This window comes from Micropterus salmoides, unplaced genomic scaffold (genome assembly GCF_014851395.1).
Source record: "Micropterus salmoides isolate LMB-PRFRI ecotype aquatic unplaced genomic scaffold, ASM1485139v1 Ms_hic_scaffold_19, whole genome shotgun sequence".
Taxonomy (NCBI): domain Eukaryota; kingdom Metazoa; phylum Chordata; class Actinopteri; order Centrarchiformes; family Centrarchidae; genus Micropterus; species Micropterus salmoides.
The window spans coordinates 16,345,532-16,363,910 of record NW_024041039.1 but is presented as its reverse complement, the minus strand read 5'-3'; the positions used below and the strand labels follow the sequence as shown (position 1 = coordinate 16,363,910).

Genomic DNA, 18,379 nt, shown 5'->3' with positions numbered 1-18,379 from the left:
CCATGGCTCAGGGTGGGCGGCCACCTCTGGTCCAACTGATTTGTGTTGTAGTATTTCTGTGTTTATTCTCTTTTATTAATAAATTCGTAAAAGACAATAACTCAATCATTTGCTCAATCCCTCACCAGCAATACAATTTCCACGACAATATGCAATTGTAAATGCTAACAAGTCACTGATAAAAGGTTCTTATAATAATTCAAGTCTGCAGCTGCAAATGTCAATAGGTTGCAATATGTAAGACATAATTCTGGTGCACATGCTTTGCAGTACATTTACAGAAGATCAGATTGAACATTGGGAGGGTCTGCAAAAGGACTAAAAGCTAAAAAGATGAGGATAAACACCAGCAACAACCTGGCAACTCAAAAGCTGTGCTTATTAATGGTTTATACGTGCACTATAGAGGATTTGTAAATTATTACAAAAGCCATGATACAACAAAACTTCTATAATGGATGCCTCATTAGAAAGTGGCACCAACATGCATCACACCCTAACAGTGTAGCCGAGTTCACACCCATTGAATCCTGCCATTTCTGGCACTTCTGATGTGAGGAAACAGCCGTCATTGATATTGACATTGGGTCAGTGCCAGTCACACACGGTGCTGTGCACCTCTCGCTCTCCTTCACTCACTGTATGATGTCATTTCTCTAGTTCACTCATTGCCTTCACGGAAGCTGCAAGGGCCAATAATCTATTCAAGAGCCTGATTAGATTTCTGAAAAAAAAGTCCTAGTCTGGTCAGGAAATATACACGAGCACGTACACACCAGGACAATGTCCATTTTCCAAACTGAGGCACTGTAATGACTCCGACTAATGAATCTGCTCTTATATATTCTTTTCTCATCCCAAGCGGCTGTAGCAATCATATCTCCCCTTCCACTTTTATTAATTTTCTCTTCAGAAACTTTAAATTGAAAGTGACTTGTCAGTTACAAGGCGCCCAATATTCTTCAGAATTACACTTGACTTTCTTCACCTGTGCTCAGCTGGCTTTGTTAACAGCTGAACTTTATAGTTTTGTTGTTGTAACGCAATATTCTAGAAAATACATCACACATACTTGTTTATGAGTTGTAGGAGTTGACCTCTTAGTTGTGAAATCCCATTTTTAGGTTGTAAAGTGATATTATTAGTTTTGTTTAGTTGACTGTTAGGGACTTTTCTGCAGCACACGGACAGCTCCTACTTTTTTCCCTCACTTGTATTCTGGATGTAACGCCACTCCTTCCATACACACTCATGTTAATATGATGACAAGTATATGGTGCATTTGACTTTATTTGAAAAACTTTTTTATTTGAAAACTAAGCTTTTTAACTTTTCATTAGTTCAGTAGTTTACCACCTTCATTAATGGTGTCTATCATAAAAGCTGTGATTTTCTGTATGGGGATAGGTCAATGTAGATTTCTGCATGAGTCTGTTTTAATCCCACTTCCTCTTATAAGAAAATGGTGAATCTTATTTTTTCAGCCTAAAAGTAATCAATTTTAAATATTTAGAGTGTGCTAGAGAGTGTTTTTTTTGTGCTAGAGAGTGTTTTTTACACATGTTGTAAAATCTTCAAATTCATATTAAAAAAATACTGAGGATATTATCTCAGCGTCCTTAATAATAGCTACAGTCCTGTTTCTGGTCATCAGTTAAATTGACCTTTGTGATGTTCATGAATAAATTCAGACAAGCTGATTAAAACACTACCAAGAGCATTTGTGTCAAACAGTTGAACGTCATTTAGAGTTTGATGTAGCATGAGGGTATCTCACTAAGGTGCAAATTAACGATGCATTCATCTAAACTCTGTGTAGTTTAAACTCTGTGGAGATTTAACAAATAATCTATGGTAGGAAAAATAGAGCAGAGCATCAAAGTCTCTCAAAGATGTGCTACTGGGCTGAGTGTTTCCACACAGGGTTCATGGAGTCACAGTTCCCCTAAAAAGAACAGTATTAAAGTTTTTTTCAATGAAAACAGATGCTCAAACACTTGAGTCCATGCACTGAGGTTAAGGTATATTCCAGAAAATTCTGTTTTCACATCTTAATGAGCAAGAGATTTCAGGTCAGAATGTTTTGAAGCATTTTTTATTGACTCAAACAATAAAATAATCCATAAGGCATAGATTAATACGTTTGACACCTTGGAAAATTACATTAGTAATGAGTTTTTCATTTTTGATTCTGGTGAGACTGCATCTGTTGCAGAAAGATGTTGTTAACCTTTTTATATAACTTAGTTATACTGTATATTTTGCTCCCGTTGGATATCTGAATTATTCACTTATCCGTGAAGTCAACATATATGTCGGTAAAGTCCTATATCCTCAGTGATTTCTGTGACTGGTGCTTTACACTTGAATCCCCTGCAGACAGTGACAAACGAGAGTAATTCCTCTGTATCCGAGCTCAGCAGAGAGTATCGTTAGGCAGGGCTCGGCGAAACAGACCCTCCTGCGAGTTCATGATTGCACCCCTTGACTGACCATGGCTGTCTGGCACTGCTAATGCACAGGCACTGGGCACAACGCAGCCACCATTACCACTGTTTACACAAAAACACATGCTCTTTTCTGTTCTCTTCACATCCTCTCTTTCACTCACAAACATGCAAAATCACACAGCTGTGGTCTGAGGTGAGCTTGGATCAACATATCATCCATCCTGCACTAGATCCAGCTTTTGGAAGTTGGAAGAGCGTGGCACAATTGGAGGAAAAAACACAGAACACTTATTTCATATTTTGTGAAATGCTGAACCCATTGATGTTATCCTAATGTGACACTTGGTTCTGTTTCCTAGTTGTAGTTTTCTGTGTGAAAAGGCTTCAGTGTGAGTGACCCAGTTCAGTGGCATCAGCAGCAGCACGGGGCAATTTCTGGGACTCTGTTTCTGTTATCTCCCCTCATCTCTAAACACATTGCAGCACAGTATCTGGCTACATCCAACCTCACAGTGGCCCTGAATGTCCTATTTTTAGTCAGGTAATAAGGTGTCCAACAAGCCTTAAAGTCGATACATTATACCACATACAAGCACAGGATTTCTTTAAAAAACATTCTCTTTACAATGTGAGGAATGTTACATGAATATTGAAATAAATGGATACCCAAAGACCACCCCAGATACTGTAGCGAAAAAAGAATTTTTGTTTCACAATAAAATCTTGGACTGAAATCTTCTGCTCATAGAAAGATAACATAAATTAGAAATGACAATTAGAGTTTCAAGAGGTAACTTGCATTTTAATGCATCCTCTTGAGCTGATTTCAATTATTAATCATTAAACAAAACTATAATTCAGTTGTCTCTGTACAGTTTTTATCTTAAGTACTCGATGTAGGAACAATGGCAGGGAAAGGAAGTAGATTCTAGTATGAGTTCGTCATTGTTAAAATATGTATTTGGGAAACTGTGTTGTGACAAAACCTGAGTAGGTTGATTAGTAAATGGTTCAGATTCTTGCCAAGAAACTTCCATGGGATAATAATTGGCTTGGAATATCAGCTGTAGTAGTTCTGCAGTACAAGATGTGCTGTAAAGAAGCTTACGCTGTGTTCCAGTTTGACACATTCACCCAGGATTTCTCTAAAACAAGAACTGACTAATATTAGCTTTTATTTGACCTTGTGTTTCTGTCCAGCTGGAGAATTTGAGTTAATATTCATTGTCCTCTTAGCTCTGTTTTGGTCTCCACCAATCCAGAGTGAGATACTTGAATTTTTAGCCGCTAAACACCCCTATGTGAACTATGTTCACTAGCTATAGTCGCTGGCTTTGTGTATTTGACATTTGGTGCTGGGCATGTGGCGTACAGTGGATTTAATATAGTTTTCTTTTTACTGAAAACAGACATAAAGTATGCTGATGAGTGCAGGGAGAATGAACCAAAACAGGGAAGTTGCTGGCCGTAAAATCAAAACACTGAGCTGAAACACCCTAAAATGCACCATAGTGCTAATGGAACTGCAGGATCAGGTGATAAGTCTCTATGTTTGTCATTCTTATTGACATATTTCACATCACACATCATCATTTGACCATTTGTTCATATCAATGATTGACAGTTTTGAAGTGACAGTAACAAACCAAAAAGTTACTTTAGCAAGAAGTTGAGAGTAGACTGCGTTTCTACTAACATTCAGACACTTATTTACGCTGACTGTAGTTCATCAAAAGCACTTTTAACACATTTTTTGAGGTAACCTTTTAGTTATTGTGGTCATCTATTTCTATCCTTGATAACTGACAGCTCAAGAGACTGGGACCAAATAGGGCAAACCCAAATCAGGGCAGATCCCTTGTTGTTATGAGATTAAGCCCTCTCCCTCTCCACCTACCCAAAACTCCTTTTTATCCAAGTGTTCATGAGATGGGACATGGGAGAAATGACCAAGCTGAGCAGCTAGGTCAGCCATGTTTGGAACCTGGATTCTAAAAGTGTATGTGTACGGGCTGTGCAGCTGCAGGAAGTCTGCATTCACAACAACAGCAAGGGCGCATTGAGTTTGTATAAACATCAGTTTCGTGCATTTGAAGGCAGCATATTAAAACACAGCTTTTTTTCACTTCACGGATGTCAGTTGAGGTAGCGTCCGTTGGGGGTGAAGCATGCAAGTTTGAAAATGGAAAAAATCTGGATGGTGTTGAATTAGAAAGAAGTGACTCAATAAATCTCATCTCTGCTTTAGGCTAGCGGCATAGGGGCTAGCCGCTACTAGCATAACACACCCAAATCTCTGACCAAAATGTTAGCAGTCAGGTTGCATCGTGGGTAATGTAGGTGATATCTCTTTCTGCTGCATTGATTTTGATCCTTTTTTTTAGTGTGACAATGTTATTGGAGTGCAATGATGGATGGGGCAGTCTTTTAAAACACTGCTTGCATATGAATGCATTATGATGATAATCCAATATTAAACTACTAGTTTTACTTTCTATAGTCAACACAATTTACTGTTAACACTTCTGTACTAAGTGAAATGTTTATGCTGTTCATTTACTAGTATTTTTACAGTATAGGATCAGTACAGGATCTGAATACTTCCTCCACCACTGTGTATAATCTGAAGGCTACAAGTACAATGAAAGGATTAAATATAGGACACATGTTGAGTTGCAGAACCCACCCCATTGCAGTGTGGGCCTGGTCTGATGGCATATGGTGCCTTCTGCTCCGCCAGTCAGCTCTCGAAGGTCCCCAGCTAAAAATGTATTGGGAGAGAAGACACAGGCTCCTATTCACAACTGGGGGCTTTTGGGGGGGGAGTTTAGCTTTCCAGATCTGATGATCATATGAAGATGCTGGTGCCACCACGTAGGGGACTGTGCCACTTTTGTGGAGTTCTTATGCCCCATTTATGTGAGACCCTCACTTTGAACTTTGTGTGGGTCACTCAAGTAAAGGGCTGCTCGCTTGTGGAGCATTTCACTGCTACAAGGAAGGAGAGAGGAGAAAGTGTCAACTAAATGCAGTGTATAGGGCAGAATTGTATTCCCTGGAGGAAAAACGTATGATAGGAAATGAGCTGAGTGGAGATGATGAGTGCTTATTGATAACAGGTCTGTGTTACTGGGGTCAGACTCATTTTGGCTTGAGCGGAAGTGGCCGAGTCCATTTGGAGACTGAATGGTCAGAATGGGAAACTGACTGTAGGCAGTTATGAGTTTTATCAGCACTTTTGAGAGCTGAAACGGGTCCACACTTTGAGGAGGAAAAAGCAAGCGTAGAATTGATAAGCTCAGGCAATGATGCTGATGATACCATTGTGTCAGTCACTGAGGTTATGTTGCATAATGCATATTATTCTCGCTCTAAGAATTCACAGCATGCAACTGCAGTATCTCAGATGGCTTTATTTTAAAGGCAATTAAAGGAAGATTACCCAGTGGTATAGATTACAAACATTGTACTTGACATGCTGTTCTGAGATAGAAGACTTGATTTACTGCCTCTTGGAGGTATAAACTGTCAAATTTTTGTGCGTGTATGTTTGCTTATATACTGTGTGTGTGAGGGGTGAAAGAGACAGAGGGTGATGGCGAGACAGAGGGTGATAGCAAGAGGGGGCCTAATCTTCAGTGGGCAGACGAGTGCTAATAGCTCACTTTAGTGCTAGTGTGGGTGATGGCTCGTGGAGTGTGAAAAGGAGAGGCTATTGATCAGGACGGGCACGGAGGCTGAAGTTAGGAACAAGCATCACTGAATTTCATCACCCAGTCAGCAATATCTGAAAATCAAGGCGGCGGATAATCCTGGAGAAACATGATCTTGTTATGTATGTAAATGTTAGAAATCCAGGTTTGCAGTTGTAGCTGCTGTTTCATTTCAAGAATGGCGGGTGAGAGGGTGCAAGAACAGATGATTTATTGGGTAAACACTTCTCACCTCGCTGCCCACAAAGACTTGCTTCTGTCAAAGATTGCAGGAAGTTAACCCACTTCATGGCAGCTGCATATGCAACATAAAGGATTATGTTATCACACCGTGCATATACAACAAAGTGTGAACAATGTTTACATTGTAGCTTCACAAGTACCAAGCCATCTGTCCAACTGTGTCAACTCCTGTGTCAGGCTGCACCAGATGCAACCTTTCACAGTTTTGTGGACTGTGATACAGCAAACACTGCGAGCTATTGCACATCAAGGCTACCCATTTAGTGAGCCGCCAGCTTCCTGATGGTAGCACAGGCCAAGCTGCATTTAGCACTGCGGAGATTCCTGTTTGTGTTCACGTGGAAGACAGTAAAGGTGATTCAGTGGGCTGTCTGATCCAGTTGCACTGTACTTGAGTGCTTCCATTTTATGCAGCTTTAAACTTCACTATATATTAATTTGAGCTTATGTTACTTTAGAGATTCAGATAATTAATATCAGCAAATAAATTATTATGTATAATCATAGTTTAATCTAACCGGTAGTATATAAAATAGTTCAAATCAGCCCAATCTTTACCTTTAAGTGGTAAGTAATGCTTTTTTTTTTGGCACTTTGAGCATATTTTGAGGCTAATTCTTATGCACTTCCACTTTGAATGCATTTTGATTTTTACTTGTAACAGAGTGTTTCTACACTGTGGTATTACTACTTTTACTTAAGTAAAATATTTGAATACTTCTTCCACCAATGCCTGCACTTCAGCTGTTAAAGGTAGTTTTTGACCACTACGAATGGGCGAGAGTCATGCTCTAAAAGCAGTGCACAATGATGCACATGTACATGCATAAACACATAGGTAACAAGATACACATCCTTGGGTCTCATACTATTCAAGTGTAGCAATGTGCCTGGAAAAAATACAGGGAAACATGGATACAGCAAAAATGGGTATTCAATAAAATAACTTTATTCATCCCTTGCGGAACAATTAAGAAATATATGCAGCAGAGCACACACATACCAATAAAAATACACAATAGATAGATAGAATGCTAAAAGGTATACCGTTCTTGGCAGTAAGTCAGCAGTGGGAAGTAGGGATAGTTAGATTCCCAAAGGGGAGGTGGTAGAGTTAAATTGACAAATGGCCTCAGGTTGGAATGTTGCCCTTTTCCTATTTGTTCTACAAGTAGGGCAGCACTGATGTCAACCAGATGGGAACCACTTAAAGGCCTGGAACAAGGTGGGTATGGAGTAATAAAGAACTTTACTGGCCTTCTGAAGAGTTCATTCTTTGTATGTTGTGGCCAGAGACCTTAAAGGGAGATCCGTGGTCTTGGGACATGCACTGTATGTTCTGGATGGTAAGAGACTGGTACCAGGGGGAGCGGTCAAAACGATTTCACCTTGAAATGACAGCTGACCTCAGCAGAAAGGAGACCATATTGAAAGTTTGAAAGCAGCAATATGATTGGTTGATAGAGATCATGGGAAAATCCGCTGGTATAACTGAAAGAGTAAATGACCAAGAAGAAGTGGGGGGGGGCAGAGAATGAGTTCAGCTTCCAAAGAAAGTACTGCCACTGCTTAACTTTTGAACTATGCCATCTGTATTTAGATGCTGATTAAAAAACCTGTTGTAAAACTGACTGCACATGGATAACAACAGGTCCAATCATGTGCTGAAAAGATCCTCTTTATAATAAATGGAGATTTACAGTATGGAATAATATAGAAAATAAAGAAAATAAAGAGTTCTGTCTAGACCTGCTCTATATGAAAAATACCCTGAGATAACAAAGGTTACGATATGGTAACCCTAGTTCTATAAGCACAGGCGGAGCCCTCTACTGGACTCTATGGGTACTATCTCCAATCACACGCACGCACTTGCCCACTGAAATTTTATCATGCACGTAGCCGACCAATAGGACGTTGCTACCGATACGTGCGTGACGTATAAATAGCAGTGTCCCTACTGCTTCAGCATCCTTCCACCTCTTCAGCAGATGGCGTCAGAGCGGCAAGGCTCATCGGTAGAGGGCTCCGCTGTGCTTATAGAACTAGGGTTACCATATCGTAACCTTTGTTCTATCTCACACAGGCTCCACCTTCTACTGGACTCTATGGGTACAATGGGTGGAACCCGATTACTGTCCACCACACCAACCCAACTCGGCCAAAGACCCAACCACCATATCACCTAGTGACAGAATGGTGGGACACCCCTGAGAAGGTTGCTGGCATTAACACCTGCACTGCTCTGACTTCTCACTGAAATGTAGTAGTAGTCACCAGATCCTCACTTTTCAGATCCTAGGTCGTACTTGCGAGCTGGATCCCGAGAAGGAACCCGACATATCCATGAGATAGAAATGTACAAACGGGCACAGTAAGGGCAAAGATGCCATTGTGCAGATCTCTGCGACACACACCCCACTGACAAAGGGTCGTAGACACTTCCACACTTCCGAGTGGAATGTGCACGCACTGCTAAGGGTTGGTCTGTTCCCACCCGTGTACAGGCTTGGGAGATTCACTCACAAAACCAGCTGGCCAGGCTCTTCTTGGACAGGGTTTTACTGACTGCATTATCACTGAAACAGACGAACAGCTGACCAGTGCATCGAATGGGTGCTGTGTGCTCTACATAGGACGTTAGCCTAGCACACATTGACACAACAGATGCACTCTCACCTCCCTGCACCCTAAGTGGGGTAGGGGGGTAGAAAGCATCCAGATTTATTGTCCTGGACCTGAACATGCTCCTTATGTTCTTAAGAACAAAGGCGTCCACCCCCAAGGGTGGGCTGTCCCACAGATCCCCTGTCTGTTGATATACGCGCAGGAAGAAATGCATCACCAAACTAGAAACACAGCTTGGAGTGGATTGTGGATGTGTGGTGTGTGGCCCCCTTGGCTCTCCTCGGGGAACACAACACTCACTGCACTCCCTTGGTAGGTCCCTCCCCATCCAGTGAGAGACTCATCATCACTGACAGCGCTGCCGCAGCTGTCCCCTGCTGCAGCCTGTGGACCACCAAGCGACACGCACAGATACGCTCTGCAATGAGTGTTGCAGTTGAGCACAATCCCCAGATACTCCTCTCGCTGCAACAGCTGGGGGGAGTTCTCTTCCCAATTGATCGCAACCCCAGGCTGTTGAGGTGCAAAATCAACTGGGCTGTGTGAAGCTCACTCAAGGCTTCACTCTCTCCATGACCATGAGGTCATGAGTAGAAAGGAACCCTCATGCCCTTCTCATGCAACGATTACAGTGCGATGCATCTGCTGAATGTGTGGTGGGCTAGCGAGTAGTTGACGGGGAGCCGAATGTATTTGTAGGCTACCCCCTGAGAATAGAAGCCTATAAATTCCCTGTTACTGTGTCACCTCGAAATGAAATAGGTGTCTTTCAGGTCGATGGCAGTGAACCAGTTGCCGGGCTGCACTGGCTCCAGCATTTTCTTGATCATCTGCATGTGGAAACGCCCTCTTGTCCATTTTGCTGGTTCAGGTGGCGGAGATCCAGAATGGCTTAGAAGGCTCTCGTCTTTTTGGGGACCAAAAAGTACATGGTGCAAGACCTCTGTGCATGTCATGCGCAGAGATGCCCTAAGACAGCCTGCTTCATCAGACGTTGCTGGATCTCGGCGGCCAGTAAGTCCACTTCCTCTTGAGAGGATAGACTGGCTTCCATTATGTCCAGGAAAACTGGTGGAATGCAGCAGAACTGAAGAGAGTAGCCTTGTCTCAGAACGCTGTCCACCCAGCTTGTCAGCATGCAGCAGTGTCGCCATTCTGCATGAAAATGTGTACTCGTGAACAACGCATCTACAGCACTCTCCACCGCCAAACTTGCCATAAATGGAAGTGTAGCCCAAGGGGGGGGGGGGGGGGGCGACGTCGAAAGGCTATAGTGTCCCTGAACGCACCAGGGCCGGTTGCTCCCTGGTGTCTTTGAACGCACCACAGCTTGCTGCTCTGTGGTGTCCTTGAATACTTCACGGTCTGTTGATCTGTGGTGTCCTTGAATGCACCACAGCTGGTTGCTCCAATGACGGTTCAACTTGCAACAGTGTCACCATGAACGCGTCGTCAGTGGAGCAGTCAATATCAACACAGCTGCGGAGTGAAGCCAAGTCAGGACAGGGCATCCTCCTCTCCACTGCAGCAAGCTGCTGCTGGGAGAATGAGCCGCTATTCACTGTGATAAAGTGCCACGGGCCGTGACGTGTTGTCTAGTTGCGTCTCTCTGGCTATATCTGACCTAGATTTGCGTTAGCTCGACTCATGCTGTTGCAGCTAGTCAGCTGAACGCTGTGCTGGGGCCTCACCCACCCTCTCACTCAGTTCTGACCGTGGGGCGAACCGTTAGCTTAGCGTCGGTGAGCGCAGCGGCGCGTTGAACACGGCTAGCTCAATGGAAGGGGTTGGTGGTGGGGAATTTGCACTTTTAAACTGTTTCTAATAAACAGTTTAACATTCACAAGCATCACCACAGTTTACACACAAGCAGCACATGTTAGAACAGTGGCTTCGTGAACACAAGGCCGCAGGGCGAACCCTTAGCCTCACCCCAGGAGTTAACGTTCTCTCGTGCTCTCTTTGATGAGAGAAGTTAACTTAGCTCTTTAAGGAATGTAATTAACATGTTTTACTCAAAAAACAGGGGGCAGGAAATGGGTCACCTTGCCCTGGTGCAAAGATAATTTTCTAGAAGTGGCGATCAGTGGAGGTGGTGAATTCAGTGAGCAATGAGCAGTTTGCCGTTTGCTGAGGAAAAAAAGGATGCTATGATATGATTTGGCGCTAAATAAATTAAAATGTGATTGAACTGAAAATATTAAAGCCCCTGAAATTTAGCGTTAAATAAATAAAATATATATCACTTAACAAGCAACAATTAAAACTTCTTAAGGCATTATTTATTAAGAGTTTCAAAAGGCAAAAGCCAATGAGATTTGCTAATGAGTTAAAGCACAAACCTCTGTGCAATGAGTCACGCTACTTTTGATCATATTATTTATTTTCAGATTTCAGATCATTGGGTTCTTTCATGATGTTTTGTTTGGATTTCACTCTCTGATCGCTGAGATCTGTCTGTTTTTGTTTCTCATTCTGCAATTTTTCTTCTGAACAAGATATTTCAAGATATTTTTGGCAGCATCTGTGGATTCCCTATGTGCAGAATGGCTTAAGGTTGCCACAAATAAGTGTATTCAAAGGCCAATCAGCCCACCAAAATATTTGGTGATTTCTTCAGTTGACCTAGGCTACCTTATCATTCACTATGATGTTGAGTTCACAGTGGTGGTATAGTATTTTAACATTTATTGAATTAGTGTCCTATGCTATTTGGTTATGCAGATTATCTTTTAAAGTATTTCATTTATTAGAAAATCCCAGTCTCTCCATTAAGTGGAGCTGCGGGCAACAGGCCCTGTGTTCAACAGAACAGACACATCCATGCAGACTGTAGCATGTGGTGATCATAGACTGTATGAACATGAGGAAACTCCACTGCTGGAGCTGAAGTTTTTTTTTGTTACCTTTATGTTTTAAATGTGCTTTTAAAAAATAGCTGTCTTGCCTTTTCTTGTGAGATTTACTGTGAAAATAGTAATGTTATGTGAAACATTAATTTTTGCCATATGCAGGGTGACAATCACTTGGGGCTTCACTTTCTAGTAGAACGACTATGACTGGTGGTAGTTTAGTTTATAGTTAGTAGGGATTGATGACGATGTCATGTTTTCAGTATTTTTAGTAGCAGCTGCAACAGACCGGTGGTAAAGTTAAATGTGGGCTGTCATCCCTTCACACAAAGCAATCCAAGTCCCGGCTGTTCTCATCTGTGACACCATGATGGTGGAACGAGCTACACGTCATCAGAGCAGGGGCGTCCCTATCGAACTTCAAGAAGCACTTGAAAACTCATCTTTTCCGAGAATACTTCCTCTTATAATACCTACAACTCCTAACCTCTAACATGCACTTCCTGTGATCTTCTTCTTCTATCCCCTTACAATTCTCTCGTATTGATTGCACTTTTATTCTTGACTCTTACTTCTTTCCCCAGGTATTTACCCCATTGATTCGATATGTGCCATTAGCTCTTACTAGTACTTATTGCTGCTCTTACTAGTATGTATTGAAACTACTTAATATTAATAACCCTGGGGAGAGTCTTGCTTTTCAAAATAGTCCCCTTCCCCACCCCAATAATTTTCGTACAATTTCTAATAAAAACAAATTTAGGAGGATGCCAGTTTGGGAAAGTTTTCTTTGGGTGATAATGATCTTTTCTATTTGGAAATAATGAAACTATAAATGTTTGCAACAATTAAGTTCTTGTTAGTAAATGTTTTATCAATAAATTAATTCTGGTCGAGGTCTACCTCCAGCCTTGTTCCAGAAAGTATGTATTCATAGGGTCCAATCAGTCAAAGGCTTTTTCATAACCTGGCGTTCTAACACTTAATCACGACCTATAAAGTATCTCTAAATTTAGGGAAATTATTTATTAACCATTTATAAACTCATTAGTTACTGTTTATAACAGCCTTTTTAAAAGTTCCTGTATCTTTTTGTGGGAATTTTCTCCCATTTTGTGACCTCAGTATTTTGCTCTACGTACTTCAGAGGACAAGCCCACGCCTTTTTTTAATGTGCTATACATTCACTTATGACGCACAGCACCACGATGAGCGTCTGGACGTCTCGGTTCGCTCTCTTCATCTCGGTCTACCTCTTTCTGCTTTTAAACTGTTCGTGCACAGTGGCGACTTTCGAGGTAACACTGCTTCACACCAACGACAACCATGCACGGATCGAGGAGACCAGCGAGGACTCCGGGAAGTGTCTGCCCGACGGTCCTTGCTTTGGCGGGGTTGCCAGGAGGTTCACTAAAGTGTCGGAGATACGAAAAAGGGAGAAGAATGTGTTGTTTCTGGATGCTGGAGACCAGTTTCAGGGAACTGTCTGGTTCAATTACTATAAGGGCGCCGAAGCAGCGCACTTCATGAACAAACTTGGTTATGATGCTATGGTAAATTATCTTTTAATTAAACACAGCTGTACACTCTTTGAACCACCCTGCTGAAAATAGTTGTTTTATTTAGATAAATTGTTATAATAGTAGTTAGTTTTTGATTTGATAAAATTACTGGAGTCCATCAGTTAATAAAAGTAACGCTTTTTGTGTGTTTAAGGCTTTTGGAAACCATGAGTTTGACAATGGAGTGGAGGGACTGATCCAGCCTTTCCTCCTGAATGTAAATTTCTCTGTGGTGAGTGCCAACATACAACCCGACCAGACTCTGGCCCCAAAACTCAGTGGCTACTATGAGCCCTACACAGTCATAAATGTGGGCTCAGAGAAAGTGGCTGTAGTCGGCTACACCACTGCAGAGACCCCCTTCCTATCCATGCCAGGTAAAAGCATAATCTGCTGTTTGATTTATGAAATTTATTTAATGGCACATTGTTGCATGCAGCGGTTTGTGTGTACAGTGAGTTAAAGCTTTGTTAGACCAGTCACTTGAAACTTGCAATGGAAAAGCTCCAGTTGTTTATAGTAGGCCTGCTTTTGGTATTTTATTTACATCTTCATGTCATCTGAAGCTAATCTGATGTTTCAAGTTTTATTCAGCTTTATAAGAGCATTGACCCCTACAAGTTTGTGACCAAAATAACCCTAGTTCACATTTCTCCCCTGGGTGTTAGGCCATCACCTCAAGTTTGAGGATGAGGTGGAGGCGCTTCAGCGTCAGGTCGATAAGCTGGAAACCTTAGGCTATAATAAGATAATAGCTCTGGGCCACTCTGGCTTTGAAGTGGATCAAGAAATCGCCAAACGTGTAAGAGGGGTTGACGTCGTTATCGGAGGACACACCAACACATTCCTCTATACTGGTATTTTTATGTTGTTTCATTCCACTGGCTTGTATCTTACAGTATGACTTGTGCTTTTGATTCTGCAACTGCAAGAGCAAAGCCGCAGTTTTACCTTTACAGTTAACAGGAAGTGAGTACAAACCTCAAAATGTCTTTCTCTACAGGAAGCCCCCCATCCACTGAAATGAAAGCTGGTCCATACCCTTTTATAGTGAGGTCTAACGATGGGAGAGATGTGCCGGTGGTGCAGGCGTTTGCTTTTGGGAAGTACCTTGGCTACTTGAAAGTTACGTTTGATGAGGCAGGGAATGTGATAAAAGCTATTGGAAACCCCATCCTAATGGACAGCAGCATACCTCAAGGTAGACTGCAATGACAGCCTCCGTCAGTAATTACACATGGCCCATGTTTGACTTTGAGTTTTTCGCTGGTTGAAATGTTGAAAGAGTTAATTTAACCAAACGAGATTTTATCATGTTAAAATGATTTGATTTGACTTGAAAAATCCAAATGCATTTAGCTTATCTCTGAATATGTTCAGAACGCTTTAATGCATGCTCTGTTTGTTAAAATTCTAGCAGCACATTTAATAACCTATTTTCCATTCTCAAGGGTTCATTCAAAATACAATAAATGTGTCTCGTGTTTTCATAAATCCTTTCTTTACTCAAGCTTTACTTATTTTGTAACTCTCAGACCCAGATATCCTTGCTGACATTGAGAAGTGGAGGGAAGACTTGGCTCAGTACTCCTCACAGTATGTCGGACAAACCTTAGTCTATCTCAACGGGACGTTTGAGGAGTGTCGATTTCGGGAGTGTAACCTTGGAAACCTGATCTGTGATGCTATGGTAATAATTACGGGCAAAGTTTAGTTCATTCTGTCATTCATTTACAGTATGTTCAGATAGCCTTAGCAGCTTCCTCACTGTGTTCTTCATTACATTAACAACTGAAATGAAAGAGAAACAACAGAGAACTCTAACTTCAAACCACTGATTGTTTCCTCAGATCCTGCCTGTGCATGTTCAGTGTAAAGCATTAGGGATAGGGATTTCGTGAAACTGAGAGGTCAGTAGGGGTTTGGAGGAGACTGAAATAAATAGCACTTAGGAGATGACTAATGTTTAATGTGGCCATAAGTTCCCCAGAATCTTTTGGATCTTATCTCTGAAGTCTCTCCAGATAAAAGGTGTTATCTATGTGTATATATATATTTGATATATATATACACACACACACACACGCTTACCATTTTATTTATTTATTTTATTTAAATTTTTAATATATATATATTTATTTTTTAACACACACACATACACGCTTACTGTTTTATTTATTTATTTTATTTTTAATATATTTTTTAACACACACACATACACGCTTACTGTTTTATTTATTTATTTTATTTTTAATATATTTTTTAACACACACACACAAACACACACACGCTTATTGTTTTATTTTTTTTATTTTTTTAACACACACGCTTACTGTTTTGTTTATTTATTTTATTTTTAATTTATTTGAATTTTTTAACACACACGCTTACTATTTTATTTATTTATTTTATTTGAATTTTTAATATATATTTTTCTTTTTTAAACACAAACACACTTACGCTTTGATTACTTTACGCTTTAATTACTTGTTTAATGAAATGTATGGGGCTGATTGTTCTTATGTTGTATGTATGATGCTTTGGCAATATTATTACACATTCATGTAAAGCTAATTTGAATTGAATTGAATTAAAAGATTGCCGTTCTCTGAGAGCACCAGACAGGCTTTATCCTTTGTGAGACGGTTGAAGTACACTTATCCTCTTCCTTCGTCTAGCACATAGGAGATCTTTTGGCTGTCCACGGCGACAAAAGGTCTCCACAACCACGGGAAAGCAACTCTCTCCAAGAAGTAGATTTTGACTGTTGTTTAACATTTATTTTTTACCATTTGGGTTGCCAGATTCATCACAATATAAAGTATTCAAGTGAGCTGCAGTGGAACCACGTGGGTATTTGTATGCTGAATAGTGGGGCCATACGGGCAGCTATAGACGAGCGCTACAAAAATGGTACTTCATTGGTTTTTCTACAGAATTACTGAGTGCCATTTTACAGTGGCTGCAGTTGTACTTTCTTTTTATAATAGGCATTTGCCTTTACTTTTAGGTTCCATAACTATGGAGGAGATCCTCACTGTTTTACCATTTGGTGGAACCTTTGACTTGGTCAAGATAAAGGGATCAACGGTGAAAAGGGCATTTGAACACTGCGTTCACAGATATGGAAGCATGTCTGGAGAATTTCTTCAAGTCTCAGGTCTGTGTTCTAGCCCCTGTGCGGCTCCACAATCACAGTTTCATCCAGAGTCTCCTAGAGTACTATTAACTGTTACTCTCTCTGATGAGGTTTTGTATTAAAGGAATTATTCAACATTTTGGTAATTGTATTCACTTTCTTGCCAGGAATTAGCTGAGAGGATCTGTACCACTCTGCCTGGTAAAAAAGAAGCTACTGCCAGCAGCCAGTTAGCTTAGCTTAGCATAAAGACTGGAAACAGAGGTTTAACAAGCAGCCGGCCTGCAGTTATAGGTACTGAACATCAAAAGATTAACCCTGGTGACTTCAGAGAAGTGCTGGCCTCAACTGAAGGTTAGCTTGCCAAGTATAGGCAAAGCTATCGATGGCTAGCTGGCAGCTAAGAAGACACAGCATGCAACATTTGATTTACCAGCATTTAGATGCGCTTGTCTGCTCTTTTTGTCTTCAGCCCCTGTGCCAAGCTAATGCATCCTGCAGCATCCGTCCTCTGAGTAACGTCTTAGTGCTTTGGATTGAGCCAGGCTAGCTGTTTTCCCCTGTTTCCACTCTTTATGCTAAGCTGACTACTGGTGCTAACAAACATAATATTTCCTCATTTTTTCTTGGACATTTCTAGGCATTCACATCGAGTATGACCTGTCCAAACCAGTGAATCAGCGTGTAGTGTCTGTGTCAATGCTCTGCACCGAGTGCCGTGTCCCCAAGTATAAGCCGTTAGACCTGGAGAAGACGTACACTGTGGTCATGCCTTCATTCATGGTGGACGGAGGGGATGACTTCACCATGATCCGGAAGGAGTTACTGAAGCATAGCACAGGTGGGCAGCAGAGGCTGTATAGTGATTGTGTGTGAGAAAAGTTTAGCTGGAAAGAAGTGTTGTTTTATTTGCTTGTTTCTCTGCTTAATCTCAAAACAAAAATGTCTAACTGCTAAGCAAAGAAACAATTACCAATGTTTATGAACAAATGCTGGAAATCACAGAGTTGACTGACCGCTAAAAAACTCGCTCATGGTCTCTAATGACCCATGTCTCCTAAAGTCCTCCCTCCCCTACTTTTCCTTTCTGTTGGACTGGACAATAAGTAAGCCCAGGGCTTTAATGATTTTTCTAATGACAAATCATTCGAAGGGGCTGAATTTTGTATTGAAACATATTTAGTCAGTCATTCAGGGTGCTCACTGGCAACATTTAAATGTCCATAAATTGACTTTATGAATAATATTTAAAACATAAAGTCAAATTCAGTTTGTGCTATAGATGATGAATAAATTTTCAATCATGAGTGGGAAAACTTTTAGGGGAGGCATGAGTGCCAGTTGTTAATCTCAAATGAATTTTCCCCACTTTCAGTTGCCTGTTAAACATCTTGAGAACACACGGAAATACAGACTGTCAGACCTATTTACCTCTGATCTTACGTTGTTTTACTGCAATAAAGTGGTTCCCTGGCTCGGATTTCTCAAACCTGGCACCTCAGCGGAAAGTCAGTTTTTTAAACACATCAGCAGGAGCACCCAGAAGAAAGAGGGGAGGCCAATCAGCGCAAAAAATATATATATGAAGGGCAAGAGAAGCGCGGCAAGCTTGAAACATGAGGCACACATGCAATTTCCACTCCAAGCAGACGGAAAAGTCTAAATGACTATTGGATGGATTGCCCTGAAATTTGGTGCAAACATTAATGTAGCAAGTTAGCATGCTGATGTTTGCACTTGCTCAAAGTGTGTATGTGCCTAAATACAGCCTTGAAGAGCAGTTAGCATGGCT

The 18,379-nt window shown here is 41.2% G+C and overlaps 1 protein-coding gene across 1 annotated transcript in view; it reads left to right on the top strand.

The window, feature by feature from the left end:
• The first annotated feature begins 12,998 nt into the window (after positions 1-12,998).
• LOC119911032 (snake venom 5'-nucleotidase-like) overlaps positions 12,999-18,379 on the top strand; it is a 6,472-nt gene continuing 1,091 nt past the window's right edge. Inside the window, exons 1-8 of the mRNA XM_038729938.1 lie at positions 12,999-13,439; positions 13,603-13,825; positions 14,117-14,305; positions 14,452-14,649; positions 14,984-15,138; positions 16,253-16,361; positions 16,459-16,608; positions 17,228-17,428. Coding sequence (XP_038585866.1) covers positions 13,077-13,439; positions 13,603-13,825; positions 14,117-14,305; positions 14,452-14,649; positions 14,984-15,138; positions 16,253-16,361; positions 16,459-16,608; positions 17,228-17,428 — 1,588 coding nt within the window. The 5' untranslated portion in view covers positions 12,999-13,076. The remainder of the gene's footprint in view (positions 13,440-13,602; positions 13,826-14,116; positions 14,306-14,451; positions 14,650-14,983; positions 15,139-16,252; positions 16,362-16,458; positions 16,609-17,227; positions 17,429-18,379) is intronic.